The 14,879-nt window shown below is 47.2% G+C and overlaps 1 protein-coding gene across 1 annotated transcript in view; it reads left to right on the top strand.

Moving 5' to 3' along the window:
* Nucleotides 1–14,879, top strand: part of MAMLD1 (mastermind-like domain containing 1) — a 70,144-nt gene that overhangs the window by 54,355 nt on the left and 910 nt on the right. The window contains exons 5-7 of the mRNA XM_010180913.1: nucleotides 12,557–12,703; nucleotides 14,427–14,508; nucleotides 14,787–14,878. Coding sequence (XP_010179215.1) covers nucleotides 12,557–12,703; nucleotides 14,427–14,508; nucleotides 14,787–14,878 — 321 coding nt within the window. The remainder of the gene's footprint in view (nucleotides 1–12,556; nucleotides 12,704–14,426; nucleotides 14,509–14,786; nucleotide 14,879) is intronic.

Genomic DNA, 14,879 nt, shown 5'->3' with positions numbered 1-14,879 from the left:
GAACCTCAGATGAAAGGCGAAATAGTTGCGTGGTTAAGCACTGGTCTGGGACTTGTGAGATGTGAGTTTAGCGCTGTCCGTTGGCAGTCTTCCTGTGGCTGGTTGGGCTTCATCTTCCTGCTCCCATCATTTAGGCTCCTCCTGTGGCCAGTGGAAGAAAAGATCTTTACAGGGTAATTCCACCTCACCCTAATGTGCACCTCCGAGATGTGACGGACGGTCTGCGGTGAGGGAAGCCTGAACAACACACCCAGGCTTGGCCCTTGTCTGCTGGAGGTACCTTTAGTCTCCATTTTTGGAAGCAGCAGCAGCTGTGGTGATCCAATATAAAGAAGTCTGTGAAGCTGAAAGTCATACAGGTACCTTAAATAGCAGACTTCTGCCTCAGAAAGCATTTTCGTTTCTGCCTGGAAAGAAATACCTATGATGGTGTTTCACCACCTCGGTACCGCGGGCGAGTGGCTGGGGGACAGGCTCTTCTCTGGTGGCCATTTCCAAGAGGAATTCTGGCCACCTCCTGCACCCAGTGATGATTCGTTTGTTTGCAGTGTGTGGAACCAGGGGATGTCTCTGGGTGATAGGGATCTGGAGACTCGTAAATATAAGAAGGCAAGGTTGGAATTCAAATGGTAAGAAGCCTTGTTGGGGGTCTAAAGAAAACAACTATCAAACCAAGTAATGATGGTGCTCAGAAAGGTCTGCAGTGGTGTATCTCAGGACAAGGTGCAAATGGATCTGCCAAGCACCTGGACTGGTAGGGCACCAAAATCTGGGTTATTCTTACAGGGAGCTCTAAGCAGCCTGAACCCAGAAGGTGAGGAAAAGGGGTTTGTTGGCTGCTGCTTCTTTTCGTAATAGATAGAAATGGGCTGGGAATCTCTCCTGGTGTAGCTGAGCCTTCCCCAGAAAAGGGGGAGCGTATTTCATGTTCTCACAGTGAAGGAAAGCTTGCAAATAGGCAGTGTCGAATATCCCCAAAAGCAGCAAAGCAGCCTGATGTCTGAAGGTTTCCAGAAGCTCATGCTGCTCCATAACCTGCTTGTAACGCAGAGGAGCCACGTCCTGACACGATGCTCCCCTAGCACAGAACAAGCCACTTGTATTTTATGGTGGTAGAGATGATGATTTCCATCAAGAAATGAATGGGGATGACAGCAGTGACAACTAAAGATCTTAGGGCTTCAGAACCGATGAGCCGACAGCTCTGTTTTCAAACCTGGGTGTCTTGAACTCACCACCTCGAAACAGTATTTTGGCAATCTGCTGACTGCAGTAGTTACCTGTGTTCACACTGCTGACAATCAGGGAGCTTCTGGGGGTGGCCTGGGTGTGGATATGAAAAGTTACAGTGAGTGCTAGGAAAAAAATTAAAGCCTTTGTCTGAAAGTGAAGTTGTTACTTCAGTCTTAAAACAGGGGCTTCTCTTATTGCTCGCTGTGGCCAGAGCTGCTCCTGGAGGGCAAGAGGAGGGCTGATTTAATGCTCCATGTCTTTTTTCTTTTACTCTGAACTCTTAATTATGCCTGCATTTCACGTCAGATTAGCAGGGAGCGCGGTGCAGAGCCTGAGACCCCTGGGGTGCAGCGAGTGCCCAGATCTCCTCTGCCCTGGCCCTGGGCTGTGTTTACAGACGAGATCTGTGGCTCTGCGAGGATGCACACACACACACACACACGCACACACACACTGTTAGGGTATGAAGAAGCTCAGTTTGCTCTTGATTCCTCCCCCCTTCTTTTCTATAATCATTGCAAAACAGGAACAAATGAGTGTGTCACTTTAAACCATGAAACCACTTAGTCCGTAAAGACAGATTTGGCGTCTTTGTGCTGGCAGTGACAGGCCAGCGCGGCACTCCATAGTGATCCCACTGTTCTCCCTCTGCCCCGCACCCCGCCGCCGCTCCCCACCCCCTCCCAGATTTGCTCCGTGTTTGCCTGCCTCTGTTTTTGTGGTTGGTAACCAGCAAAAGAATGGAATGGATTTAATGATTTGTTGGCTGCGGTGCCGGCGTGATTAAGTCAATAAAGCTGCAAGCTGCAAAAAGACAGTGTAGTTACAGTATATGACTTTAACCTTGTTAATGCATGTTTATGTCCTCCTGCCCACTGTATAAGCTGTACGTTGCATAAAGAAGATCTGACCAATCTTTAACCCATTAAATAATTCATAAAGTGAGAGCAGACATCAGCTACTTGCAGAGCGGATCAGTAACCATGGGGTCAGCAATAACTTTGGCTCCCTGGACCATATCCAGCATGTTTAAACTCTGGTGATGTCACCAGGCAAGCTCCTAACCTTAATCATTTGGATGGGAACAAAGGGAAGTTAACTGTTGACATGCGGTGTCTCCGCAGGAGAAACCCCTGTGAGCGCTCTGCAAGATCTCTGCCTTGCAGGAGTCGTGGGCTGGCTCCATGCTCCTTGCTGCTTTTGTACGCTTCCCTCTTTCCTTGCAGCAGAACTGGGGCTGGCCAAATGTTCACAGGCACGTGTTTCCTAGACTCGTGTTATCTGAAGTGACAGAGGCACCAGAATCCCACGGGATTTCCGGGAAATGTTGGCTGATTGGAGAAGATGGTGTTTGGAGGCACCTGGGTGGTTTTTTTCATTGTGGATCAATTTTGAGGGAAAGGTATCTCCTGCTGTGTAAATGACAGTGAAGGACATTTAATGGGGATGGAAAGGGGCAGAAGCCAGGGATGGAGGAGAAGATGTGGAGTGAAGCAGGACTGTTCTTACCACAGTAAAAGCTCTCACAATAAAACATCAAGCAGGACTTGCAGGAAATTCCTGGGATTCTCACCCATAACCACCTCAGCCAGCCTCTTTTTCTCTTACCAGTCCAAACACAGGGCTGACATCTCCTAGCACACAGCCCTCTTTACGCAGCTCCCAGCTGGGCACCGAGGAATTCTCAAGGTGCGGAGATGTCCGTAGTTGTTGCAGTGGCTTCTTTTGCTGGCACATGAGGGGAGAGTCATGGGATCACGGGGCGCGAGGCCGGGACGTGCTGCGCTCTGCTGGTCTGTGCAGCCAGGTTGGAGGCCCTGGGGGACCATTACAGCTTGGTGTAGTTTAGTGCAGTTCTGAGATGCAACCAGCTGTGGCCGGGCTCAGAGGAGAGATGCAGAGAGGAGAACATGACAAAATCTTGTGTGTGGAGCGAAGCAGAAAAAGCCCTTCCACCTCTGGCTGGTGAGCAGTGTGGAGCACGGCTCTGCTGCAGGTCTCTGGAGCTGTAACCCCGGGGTAGGGGAGCAGCAACGTTTCAGGAGACTGAAGATGTAACCCCGACACTGCCCCGGGAGCTGACCCTCATCCTCCTATTCAGGGAGTAACTTCAGCTCCTTCTGGGGAAAACTGAGACAGAGGGAGAAATGAAGCAATTTGTCCATGGTCACATGAAGAAACTGTGTCTAGTGGAGCTGGAAGCTGAACCGGGTCACAGAATCACAGAGAATCACAGAATCACAGAATCGCTCGGTTGGAAAAGCCCTCTGAGATCATCACGTCCAACTGCTCCTGTCTACCCCCTAAACCATATCCCTAAGTACCTCGTCTGCCCGCTCTTTAAACACATCCAGGGATGGTGACTCCACCACCTCCCTGGGCAGCCTGTTCCAGCTTCTGACGACCCTCTCAGTAAAGAACTTCCTCCTTATCTCTAACCTGAACCTCCCTTGGCACAGCTTGGTGCCGTTTCCCCTTGTTCTATCCCCCATCACCTGGGAGAAGAGACCAGCACCCACCTCTCCACAACCTCCCTTGAGGCAGTTGTAGGTGGTGATGAGGGTCATGTGAGCCGGTCCATGGGGCCAGCTTTTGTCCTGAGACTCGGTCACGAAACAAACTCACCGTTCAAGATCATCTCCTTTAGAGGTGTCTCGGGAGTTCACCTTTAACGACCCCGTTTTCTATGGCTCCTTCTGACAAATTGCGTGCTCACAGTCTCGTGAGCTAACCCTCCACTGTGTGGCCAAAGGGACACTCGGCTGTGCGAGTGAACTCCTCGGGGGTTTCTGTGTGCGTGTCCACAGAGCGTACATCCCAGTGTGTCTGCAGACAGACCTCTGCGATGTGCACGTCTTCATGGCTGGCTCTATTTGGGCTATTAAAGGCACCCAGGTAAAAGCTCTCAGGCAGTAATTGGTGAGCCAGATGGCTGCGTACGGCACAGCGCATCTCTGAACCCACCACATCAGCCCAGTAGTGAATTTTCCCAGTGCCAAAAGGTACACACCTGGAGTTGGAGATTAGAGACGGCACCTTCAGTCTGCTTCTGCCAGCATCTGCAGCCAGAGACCGAGGGCAGGGCGCAGACTGACCCCAGAGCTAGTGGTGATTATTCTCAATCACTCATTTATTCCCTGTTGCTTTATGGGCGTGCTAATGAAGAGTCTCAAATTAATTTACTCTCCTTTCTTTTTTTCTGTTGGTTTGGTTTGGTTTTGCCATAATTGAGAGCAGCGGTCTCTGCTTCAAAGAAGATGCTCCAGAATTTATGGCGAGTCAAATCTGATCCGAGTAGAAATTCCACATTCCCTTTTCTTTGTTTTTTTAGCTTGGGATGTTGCGTGGTGCACCCGAAAATCTTTCCTTACCGGTCTATTGGTTTCGATGAATGAACCCACATACACCTAGTGGTGTTTTATTGTCGCTCACCCACCGTAGGGTATAGAGCAGCTGGTAATTTTTGTGCGTCGACTGCATTTTTTTTCTGCTTGATGGAAAACAAGAGTTGCTCCAAGCATATGCTAATGCTGAATGGGGGGGTCCCAACTTCTGACCCATAGCTAATATCCTGCAAGTCACATGAAGCTACCAAGGATTCTTGAGCTGGAGTTCGAAATGCCTGTATTATCAGCAAATAAACACCATTAATTGCTTCTAATATGTCATGCAGTGGTTAAATGACAAGATCCTTATTAATATGCATGTATATCAGCCTTTCCAGTGTGTGGGAGGGGGAGTACGAAGTGGTAAAATTATTTAAAATTAGTGGGGAATATTTACAGGAAGGCATAAAGAACTGTCAGTTGAGGAAAGCAGCATTTTATGTTCTTGTCCCGGATGACCTTGCTCCAAGGACAAATCAGAGCTTGATGAAATGAAGCTGCAGATGGCTAGTGATCTCAACTCTGTAATAATGAAATGACACAAGGAAAAAAATGAGACATCCACAGTTTGTAAATACAATCTGAATGGAAGGGGAGAAAAGGAATTTTTAAGGGGAGATTGAGTTGACTTAGTTACAGCAGTTCAGCTTTGGGTGTTTTAATAATAATTTCCATTTTAAAAATAATGCAATCAGTCCTTGTTTCCTGTGCTCAAGGTCACCTTAATGCATTTTTCTTTTTTAACACGTCGATATCTTGGTTTTTAAAATTTGATCATGAGGACTGCATAGCCACAGCCTGCTCTGTATCCATGGTTTTTAGCATATTATTTATCACTGCATTTTGTTTTGTAAGTCGCAGTGGTGATTTTTGGCACCTGATCGGGTAGACGATCTGGCACAACTATTTGAGGTGTTTGAATAATTTCATCTGTTAGGAAAGAGTAAGACTGTGAGAGGTTTAATACTGGAAAAGTGGTGTGATACTTTGTGCCGGAGCGTGCTTTGTTTGCGCATTAGATGGGAAATGGGGAGCGTATACTGTGGGGCTTTGCATGTGGGCAGGTTTTCATGCAAAGGGCTTCTCAGAAGCGGTTAGGCACCCAGCTGCTGCTGAAAGTTAACAAGACTTGGGCATCTGCTTCTGCAAATCGAACCTTTGCATGGGAGGGAAAAAGAAATTCATGGGAACATTAACTTGGAGAAGCCAAGGGATTCTCAAATCTCTGATCCAGGCCACCCTCACTGCAGTTTGCAGAGCTTTTCAGAAATGGGCAGGTAGAGAACTGATTTCTCCCATTAGCTCAAGATTTCCTGGCTTTCGCTTTGTTAGAGTGATATCTTCACCTTTTTATGATCAGATCTTTTCTGCTCTCCCTAATCCATAAATCCACCAGGCAGTCACTGAATTTCTGTGCAGCCGCGTACCGAGCTTAACCCGGCTCCTTCTGAATCTCATCGACACCTCTGAGAGCATGCCGTGACATAACACATGGATTACTCGAGTCAAACCACTTTACAGATATGATATGTTGTAGTTTGTCATCACAGCTAGCGCAACCTTGTAGAGACAGGCAGAAGGACTACCAGCCAAAATTGGGTGAGATAAAGAGAGTTTCAGATTATCTCATTGAATTTATAGGCAAGCTGCCCTCCATGGGAACAAGAGCGTGGTGTCAATGGTCGGAGAATCATGATACAGGCCAAATAGAAATATTTTGGTCTTTGCGGAGAATTCAATCCTGGATCTTGACTGTGTGTTATACAGACAGGTACAAAACACCCATCTCTGCATCTTTTGCTGCATACACGTGAGAACAACAACAGATACAGTTTGTGTTGAAGTTCAGCGGTACAAAGAGTGGTGAGGATGAATCCAGCACTGCTCTCACGTGGAAGAGAAGTGTGTTAATGCTGCAGGTACCAAGGTCCCCTTGCTATCAGGGGTCTGGCAGAGCCTCTGTGGGTCTCTGGTCCTGCTGAAGGGTTTGCCTTTCACTCAGGAACAGCAACGCTGTTCTCTGCGCTGCCTTCACCCACGGCCTGGGAGCTCATCTGGGCCAAAGGATCCGTTTGCAGGGGAGCTGCTGTTGCTGGAGTCTTGACCGTGCCTCCTTACAGGCACCGCAGTCCCCGGGGGTTGTGTGTGTCTGAGATAGCACCAGCTCTCCCATCCGTGTTGTGCCTCAGGCTCTTGGCTGCTCCCAAAGCCATTTCCTGTGTTCTTTCTAACAACATGGTGCTGGTAACAGCATCTCAGCTTGCTTTCAGCTTGTCTGCTAAAGGATGCGTTTTCATCTGAGAGCAACATCGCTGTTGCAGTAATTCACGCTGGATTTTCTGTCTTTCGGTTGCCCTGATCGCTGCTGCTCTTCAACGTCATGTTTTGATGAATGAATCCAGCTCTGAAAATACTGGTAGAGCCCTTGCACAAAAGCTTTTGGCTAATTCAGTTAATTTTTTTAAGAGGGGAAGTGAACTCAGTTTCCAATTAAAATTCTGGGTGCATTTTTAAAAGCACTTTGGATACTTTGACGGGATTTTGTTTTGTTTTGAACAGCACGCACTGTAAGAGCAGCTATAGGAAAATCAGTGTTTCATCTGCTTTGCCTGAAGGGAGGAGATCCTGATACAACTGGTAGCCCGGTGTGATGATCGTGTCATTGCTCCTAGCGAAGGAGGAGCGCTACCTTTGAAGGAAGCTGTGTGTGCTTGTGCTGTACGAAAAGACAGAAAAACTTGAAAGAACTTTTTCTTCAAAACAAATCCGTATATTCATGGATCACTTACAGTCTTCAAACAAAGCCTCTTCCTGACTGACAGCCCCCAAGATAAGCTTAGAAACTTGAGTCTGGTAGTATTTCACATGCTTGTATATCAAGTAAATGGGTGAAAGATGGGGAAAAAAAAAAAGATCTGCTGAACTGCACAGTTTGTTTTATCAATGCTCATACATTGTGCTAAAACAAACAAGCAAACAAACAAAAAGCTTTGGAGCGTTTCTGAACTGAAAGACTGTTTTATCTTGAAGAGCATCTCTGAACTGTGAGCAGAATAGAGGAGAGGAAAGACAGAAAACTCCCGAAGAGCAAATGGAGAGTTTTGTTAAAGTCAAGAAGCAGAGGCAAGAAGCACCACCTGACTTCTGCATGAAGCAAACGATGGTGGCATCTCACAGACACCGCACTCAAGTGGGCCGACACCATCATGCTGCCAAACCACAGCCCTGCCTTTTGTTTGCTGCGTCTGTGTGCATTGGAAAACGTCACCGTCTTGGATTAACAGTTATGGGGCCCATGATCCTCTTTTATCAAGGTGGTGTCAAGGATTTCTATGGGGCCACACAGGGTTATTGGACACCAGGTGTCTACCAGTGCCTTTTCTGTAGATCTAAACAGAGAACTCCTTACAACCGTGCAATTCTATGGGTGAGCCAACTTTAATAGTGTGAGTGCTTTGATTGCTTAGTCTGTAGTAATTGTAGAGTGTCTTTGTCTTGTGCCTAAGAGTCTTAGGCCTGGACTTCAGAGCAAAGTGCTGCCCAGGCACAGAAGCTCCAGCAAGGAGGTGCAGGCACCAACCAAACAGGAGACGATGCGCAGGCAGCAGGCGGGAGCGCGGGGAAGCGCAGGGGCGTGAGTTTGAAACTGGTATTTGCATTTCCTCAGCAGAGTACAGAACTCCCCATATGTAACAGATGTTCTTAAAATACAGGACAAAATTTGATTAATGAAGCTTCACCCACCCCTAGAATACAGATCCACCTAAAGTCCCCGGCCAAGCAGCCAGGGCCTCGGAGCAGAGCAGTAGCAGAGGCTCCTCCTGAGTCCCATAGCCATGGTTTTCCTCTCTTGGTTTTTGTTTTCTTTTCTTTCTTACTGTGTGATGTCTTGGTAAATACTTAAGCTAAGTTATCTTTGGTTATAAAAAAATAAGGTGGAAAAAGCAGTTAGTCTGTTTCTCATATTTACAGCAAACATCGACCCATAGCGACCCATTTCCTTTGAGCTTTTCCTTTTACGCTGGGGTGCTGTGGCTCATCCCAAGAACCCTTCTGTTTTAAGCTCTGTAATTACTGGGTTCAGCTGGATGCCCCATTGAAAGTGGAGGGAATATTTCTCAAAGCAGCAGTGCCTTTTTAAATGGAAGTGACTTTTAAAATGCAGGTACTACGTGCATTTTTAATTAGACACATTTATTTTCTTCCACTGCCGCTAACACTTTCAGTTAGGAAGTGCAGTTCCTCCCCGACTCTGCAAATATCTTCCGAAATTTGCAAAGCTGCCTCTCAGTAACCTTGCTGTGACCTGGTTATCTGTTAGAACCACAAAGAATTCAGTCTCTAATTAGTCCATCTGTTAACTATTGAAATTCATGGCTTAGTTTTATTGTCTGAGTCTGTAACATAACGCTGAATGGTCTCACCTGGCAGCTTATTTCTTATAAAGCAAATGTGCCTTTCCAAGAGCCATTTTGGTGCAGATAACTGTCTTTTCAGCATTGGACAAATGACTCTGTCTAGCAGCCTGCAGTCCCCTTCATGCCCTCACTGAAATAAATTGTACATCTCCAATGGCTCTGGGCTTAAGTCAATACAATTTAACATGTACGTTTCTGTGTTACATTCTTTGGAGTTACACCGTCAGGGCAAGATGGGAAAGTTTAATAATGATAAATTAGTGTAGTGTTTTCACATAGTCCCAAAAAACAATGAATGCTCTTTATTAAAGATTAGAGGGGTTTTTACATATTTGCCAAAAGAGCGATTAAAGCTCTAGCTCGGCTCCTCAGAAAGTCTTGCTTTTAAATTCTTTTTGGACTGTTTGTTAATGAGGATTCAGAGGAATTAGGGGCCATAAATTTCCTCATTCTCGCTTCAGTGAAGCCACAGAGCGATTACTGGGTGTATAACTAAGTGCTGAGGACTGGAGTTTATCAGCTGCGTTCACACAGCACAGTCCACCTCCACGGTTCCGTGCAGCACTTGTGCATCTCATGCGTGATCAGAGGATGGGGCCGGGCCGGTCGAGCTCGTCAGTGGATTTTTGGAAGGATGTAGATTATGAATCAGCCCATTTGATGTTGTAGTATGAGTTTTTGGAGGAGAAAAATGGCAAAAAAAATTCCCAATACCCAAATGCAAACACATTGGTTTTGAAAGTCAAAGGATAAGACTCTGCTGGAACCATCCGCTTCCTCCAGGGCAGCTCACAGCCACCGTCCCCAGCTCCACCGCTGGAAACCTCCTCTCTTCGCCGTCTTCCTGGATTTTGAAATGGAATGGTCCAAACTGTATTCAAAATCTGTGGCTAACATTATGGCTTGCTCGGCTTGGCCTTACTGTGGGAAGGAAAGTGATTTTTCTTGGGGAGTGATGAAAAGGAAAAATGTTTAAAGTTCATTACCCTTTGGTACAGATAGCAGCGTCCTTCAGACCACACCAGAGCTATTCTTAGTCATGACGCTGAAGTGGGGATATTTTATTGTAAGGGAATGCAGTAGTTCCCACTAGTGGTGAAAAGAGAGAACTTTCTCTTTTTTTTGGTTTATTTTTTTGTTGGCTTAACCTAAATGTGAACCATGAAACACAAGGTTTGGAATTCATTCCCTGTCTTCCCATCCACGCTGTTTTGTCTTAATTTCCCCAAAAGCAAAATTTGTATCTATAGATTGTTTCCTCACTGGCTAATTAAGTGTTGCACAACTTTGCTCTGACAAACTCAGCAGCCCATTCTATGTATTTGCAAATGAACTTTGCTGATTGTCGTTATTGCTATAGGGTGCCTGCAGAAAGTCCCATATAATTAAGCTGTTGTACTGCCGCAGCACAAGAGCCGTAATTAGTAATGTGATTTACACTTCTTTACCATTAATAATATGGAAAAAATCAACATTATTTTCTTGATGATGCTTAGGAGAAATTAGAATGAGGTGGACGTGATTAGGAAGAGAGACTTTAATGTGACGACTTGTTAATGTAATAGCCCTGAGCGAGACATCAGAATGATTGTCCTTGCACTAAACTCGTCTGCTTCAGTAAGCACAGACCCTCTGCACGCAACAAGACAAGTTTGGAGGAAATTGGAGAGATGGCAGGGGTTTTGGTGGTATGAGCATTTCAGTGTCTTTCATGTGCAGAGTACACAAACTGAATCCCTGCACTTTCAGATATTCCCCTAGAGGCAATCTGCATTATTCAAAGCTTAACTATGGCTGCAGAATCCTGTCTGACATGAAAGCGGAGCGCTAGCTTCACATGAACTTTCATATTTACATCTGTAGTAAATCATATTTACTTTTTCCCTCCCCTTCCTCTTTTTCTGGGGGAGAGAGGGAGTAAAATGGGTAGGAGGGAAGGGGGAGGAGGAGAGATGTCCAGCAGAATTGTAAGCAAAGCACCGGTAATAAAGTCTGGTCTTATGAGACTGCCCATGAATAGGAATGATAATGAGAGCAGTGATGAGCTGCAGGTTTGTGTCTTTTAGTAAATTATCTAGCAGGCATTTACATTTCATCAATTGTGCTTTTGCATAATAGACCGAAGTGCTACAACAAAGGAAGGCACCATAAAAATGAGTCATTTCAGTGACCTTCTTGGTAATCGCTCTTACAAAGAATATCTTGGAAGAAGCTGGGTGATTCCTCACGGCGAAGCTGCTGTGGAAATGTGCCCCAGGCCCGAGAAGCTGCCTGGTGACAAATGCCTTCCAAGGCTTTCTTCTGGCCACTCTGAAACGTGGCTCGTATCCTGTTTTCTCCATCTGAGCATGCTTCTAATTGTCAGATGTCAAAAGGCAACAACCATTTTCTTCTTGCTTATCTCCTGATAACATTGATTCTCAAACAAAGGATGTGGGCTTCCATTCTGAAAATAGAGGAAGCATGGCCCAGCTAAGGATGCTGGATATAATATACATACTTCTCCCTGCCAATAATAACAAAACATCATAAAAAATGTAGGCGCTGGATGTGAACATCGAGAAAGGGGAATGCGCTGGTCCTGCTGTTCCTGAGTACAGCACTTACGGACTCTTGTCCTCTGTGAGGGCTTGACTTCTTCCCTCAGTTTTCTCTTGTATTTCCCTGACTACCTGCCAGCTCCGAAGGTGTTTAGACTTCAGTAGTTTTTAAATTCTTTTTCCCTTTCGGGCTGTATCTTCATTGTGTTTTTATGATTTCTTTCCCCTCTTCTCCCCACAATGCTTTTTCTTTGTCCTCAGCTGGTGAAAGTCAACTCAGACCTTGCACTGAGGACTTACAGCGAGGCCAGTTTGCACCAGCCAGGAACCAGCCCCACTGTGTTACTGATTTGTGCCTGGCCATGACCTGACCCTGTGGTTTTGCTCATTCTCCTCTCCTTTTACAATTAGTGATCCTTGTTTGTCTGATCATGGGACCCACAAAAACCACTTCAATCCCAGGCCTGCATCTTCCCCATCCTTCCAGGTCCCTGGTCAGATGGCACCTTTTCTCCTCTTCTGCCTTTAGTTTGCTGTTTAATTTTACTGCAGGCTTCTCCTTTATATCCAACTGCCAAATCCCACCCTGATGCAACTTTTCTTTCCTTCTGTCTTTCAGTGTAACAGTTGGGGAACTGGTGGGAAATGTGATGCTTTACTCACATCCCTTCTGCCAGCCCGGCAGCCATGTGACTCCAGTAATGGGAGTGAATCAGTGCTATAGCCTTGGGCTAGTCACAGAGAATTTTGGATTAACCTTTTGCTTCTCTCACTTCTTCTTGTGCTGATCCTCAGAAATCAGAGCAATCCTCTGCCCCTCGCTGTCCTCACCGTGACATGCAGGGCCATGGGAATCCAAAAGGTACTTTGGCCTTAGGACAGCCAAAGACCAGAGAGAGAGCATCAGCAGAGAGGATCAGGGCTTCTGTTGTTACCTCCCTGATGAGATTAATTTTCTTTTTTTCATCTCTCTTGGCAGGATCAAAATGCTGGAATTGTTGCCAGACTTCAGGAGCCGGGCTCCGTCCCAAGCGGAGGCTCTGTGCCGGCACCAGCCACGGTGAATGGGTACACGATGAGGAACCATTTACTGAAGCAGCAAATAATGAAACGACAGCTGATGCAGGTATGATGCCGAGCGCGTCTCTGGGTTCCTGTGCTGTCCACCTCACTGGGAGGGACAGGACTAACTGGAATGGGGAAATCAGCAGTCAGCAAACAGTGAGGAGGGACCCTGGAATTGCTGGGTTGAGTCAGACTAGGCCTGCGGTGAGTCCAGGATGTCATGCCCAAAAGAGGCCAGGGCAAAGTGCTGCTCAGCCAGTCCAAGTGCAGAGCTGCCCACTCGTGTGCAGGGGAAGGATTCTGTCAGCTCCCTATCATTGCCGTCATCCTGGGTCAGCTGCAGCTGGGAGGGAAGATGCAGAGAAGGGAGGCTTGGAGAGTGAGTCAGCCCCAGGAGAGATGTTCTCCATGCTTGCCTTTCTCTCTGCTTCCCTGGGTATTTACCAGAGCAGATGTTAGACTCCAGTTTTTCCTGGACTTTGCTGGTCTCTCTAGCAACAGAATCACAGAATCACAGAATCGCTTGGTTGGAAAAGACCTCTGAGATCATCACGTCCAACCACTCCTGTCTACCCCCTAAACCATATCCCTAAGTACCTCGTCTACCCGCTCTTTAAACACATCCAGGGATGGTGACTCCACCACCTCCCTGGGCAGCCTGTGCCAGCTTCTGACGACCCTCTCAGTAAAGAACTTCCTCCTTATCTCTGACCTGAACCTCCCTTGGCACAGCTTGGTGCCGTTTCCCCTTGTTCTATCCCCCATCACCTGGGAGAAGAGACCAGCACCCATCTCTCCACAACCTCCCTTGAGGCAGTTGTAGGTGGTGATGAGGTCTCCCCTCAGCCTTCTCTTCTCCAGGCTAAACAAGCCCAGTTCCTCAGCCGCTCCTCATAAGGCTTGTTCTCCAGAGCCCTCACCATCCTTGTGGCTGTCCCTGTACAACATTTGTACCATGCTTTGTGAAGGAACAGGGATGGGGGAATCCCACACATGACTTGGGTGAGGCAGCATTGAAATGTGCCTCTGGCTTTCTGAGTGTGCTGCTGGATTTGGGTCAACGAGGCTCATTTCTTTGGATGGGAAATGAGATGAGAAGCAGCTCAGTAGAACCCTCCACTGAGTACTGTCTTGGTCATTGATCAAACTCCCTTTCAAAACCAACTCTGCCTCTTTGTCATCAGTTGGCTTCAAGCTTACCTCTGCTGCTCTAACACAGCAGGACTTCAGCCAAGCCCCAGCTACCACCGTCCACAGAGAGTTCCCCAGGTCACAGCTGCTGTCCATAGCAGAAGTGAGAGTGTGGTGGCAGGTTCTGGGGCTAGATGGTGGGAGAGACAAGTCAGATCACTTGGAGAAAGCCAGCACTGCCTTCCTCTGGGATCATCTGCCAAGGGTCCCTGGCTTCCTGTGGCTCACTGCGATGTTCTGATTCTGGTCAGAAGTGGCAACCAGAACAAAAGGTGCTGCACTTCACTTGTCGCTGGTGAACACGAGGGTCTCCATGTTCACCCAGCTCCCCTTGGGCCTTGGGCCGCCTGCACAGCACCTGCTGCAAGCTGTGCTTCCTAACGCTGGGCTGTCGTCAGGACACCTTTGCAAGAAGGGGCATGGGAGCAGCTAAGATCAGGTCTGAAATGAGCTGTCTGGGCTGAGTCTTTCAGAGGGGTGTGTGTGGCTACAGAGAGGTTGTTAATCATGACAGTGGCTACGCTGCAAGTGTCTGCTGCTATTCTTGTTTGTCAAGAGACTGCAACTTGACTATTGTGCCCCTTGTTTACCAGGAAAAGACGAGACAACCCATGCTGGGAGTAACATCTGAACAGAGGAGTTTGTTTGCGGCCCAGCAGATAAATCAGTTTCAAGGTAAGGAGGGAAAAAGCCTTGAGGAGACAGGGCCTGGGGTCTGACTAAATACAGGGCACTTAATGATTCTCTGCCCTGAAAAAGAACCATTTCACGTTTTATCACATGTCCTGAGATGCACCCATTTCCTTATCGCTCCAGTAACAACTCTGTTGCAAAGAACACAGAGGAGAGGCCCATGTAGTGAAAGAGAAAGACAGAGCAGCAGCCTTTTAAGGCTCTGCCATGTTTCCAGGGTGAATGTGTGCTCTCCAGCTAACGCGTGTCTTTGTACGCAGCCGTGCAGCAGCCCATTCCCGCCGACTGCAGCCAGGTGATGCCAGCTCCCCCACCCAACCACCGCATGCTGCCATCTAACCCAGCCATGCTCC

Source organism: Mesitornis unicolor, unplaced genomic scaffold, assembly GCF_000695765.1.
Source record: "Mesitornis unicolor isolate BGI_N332 unplaced genomic scaffold, ASM69576v1 scaffold3453, whole genome shotgun sequence".
NCBI lineage: Eukaryota > Metazoa > Chordata > Aves > Mesitornithiformes > Mesitornithidae > Mesitornis > Mesitornis unicolor.
This window is presented reverse-complemented; position numbering and strand designations above follow the sequence as displayed.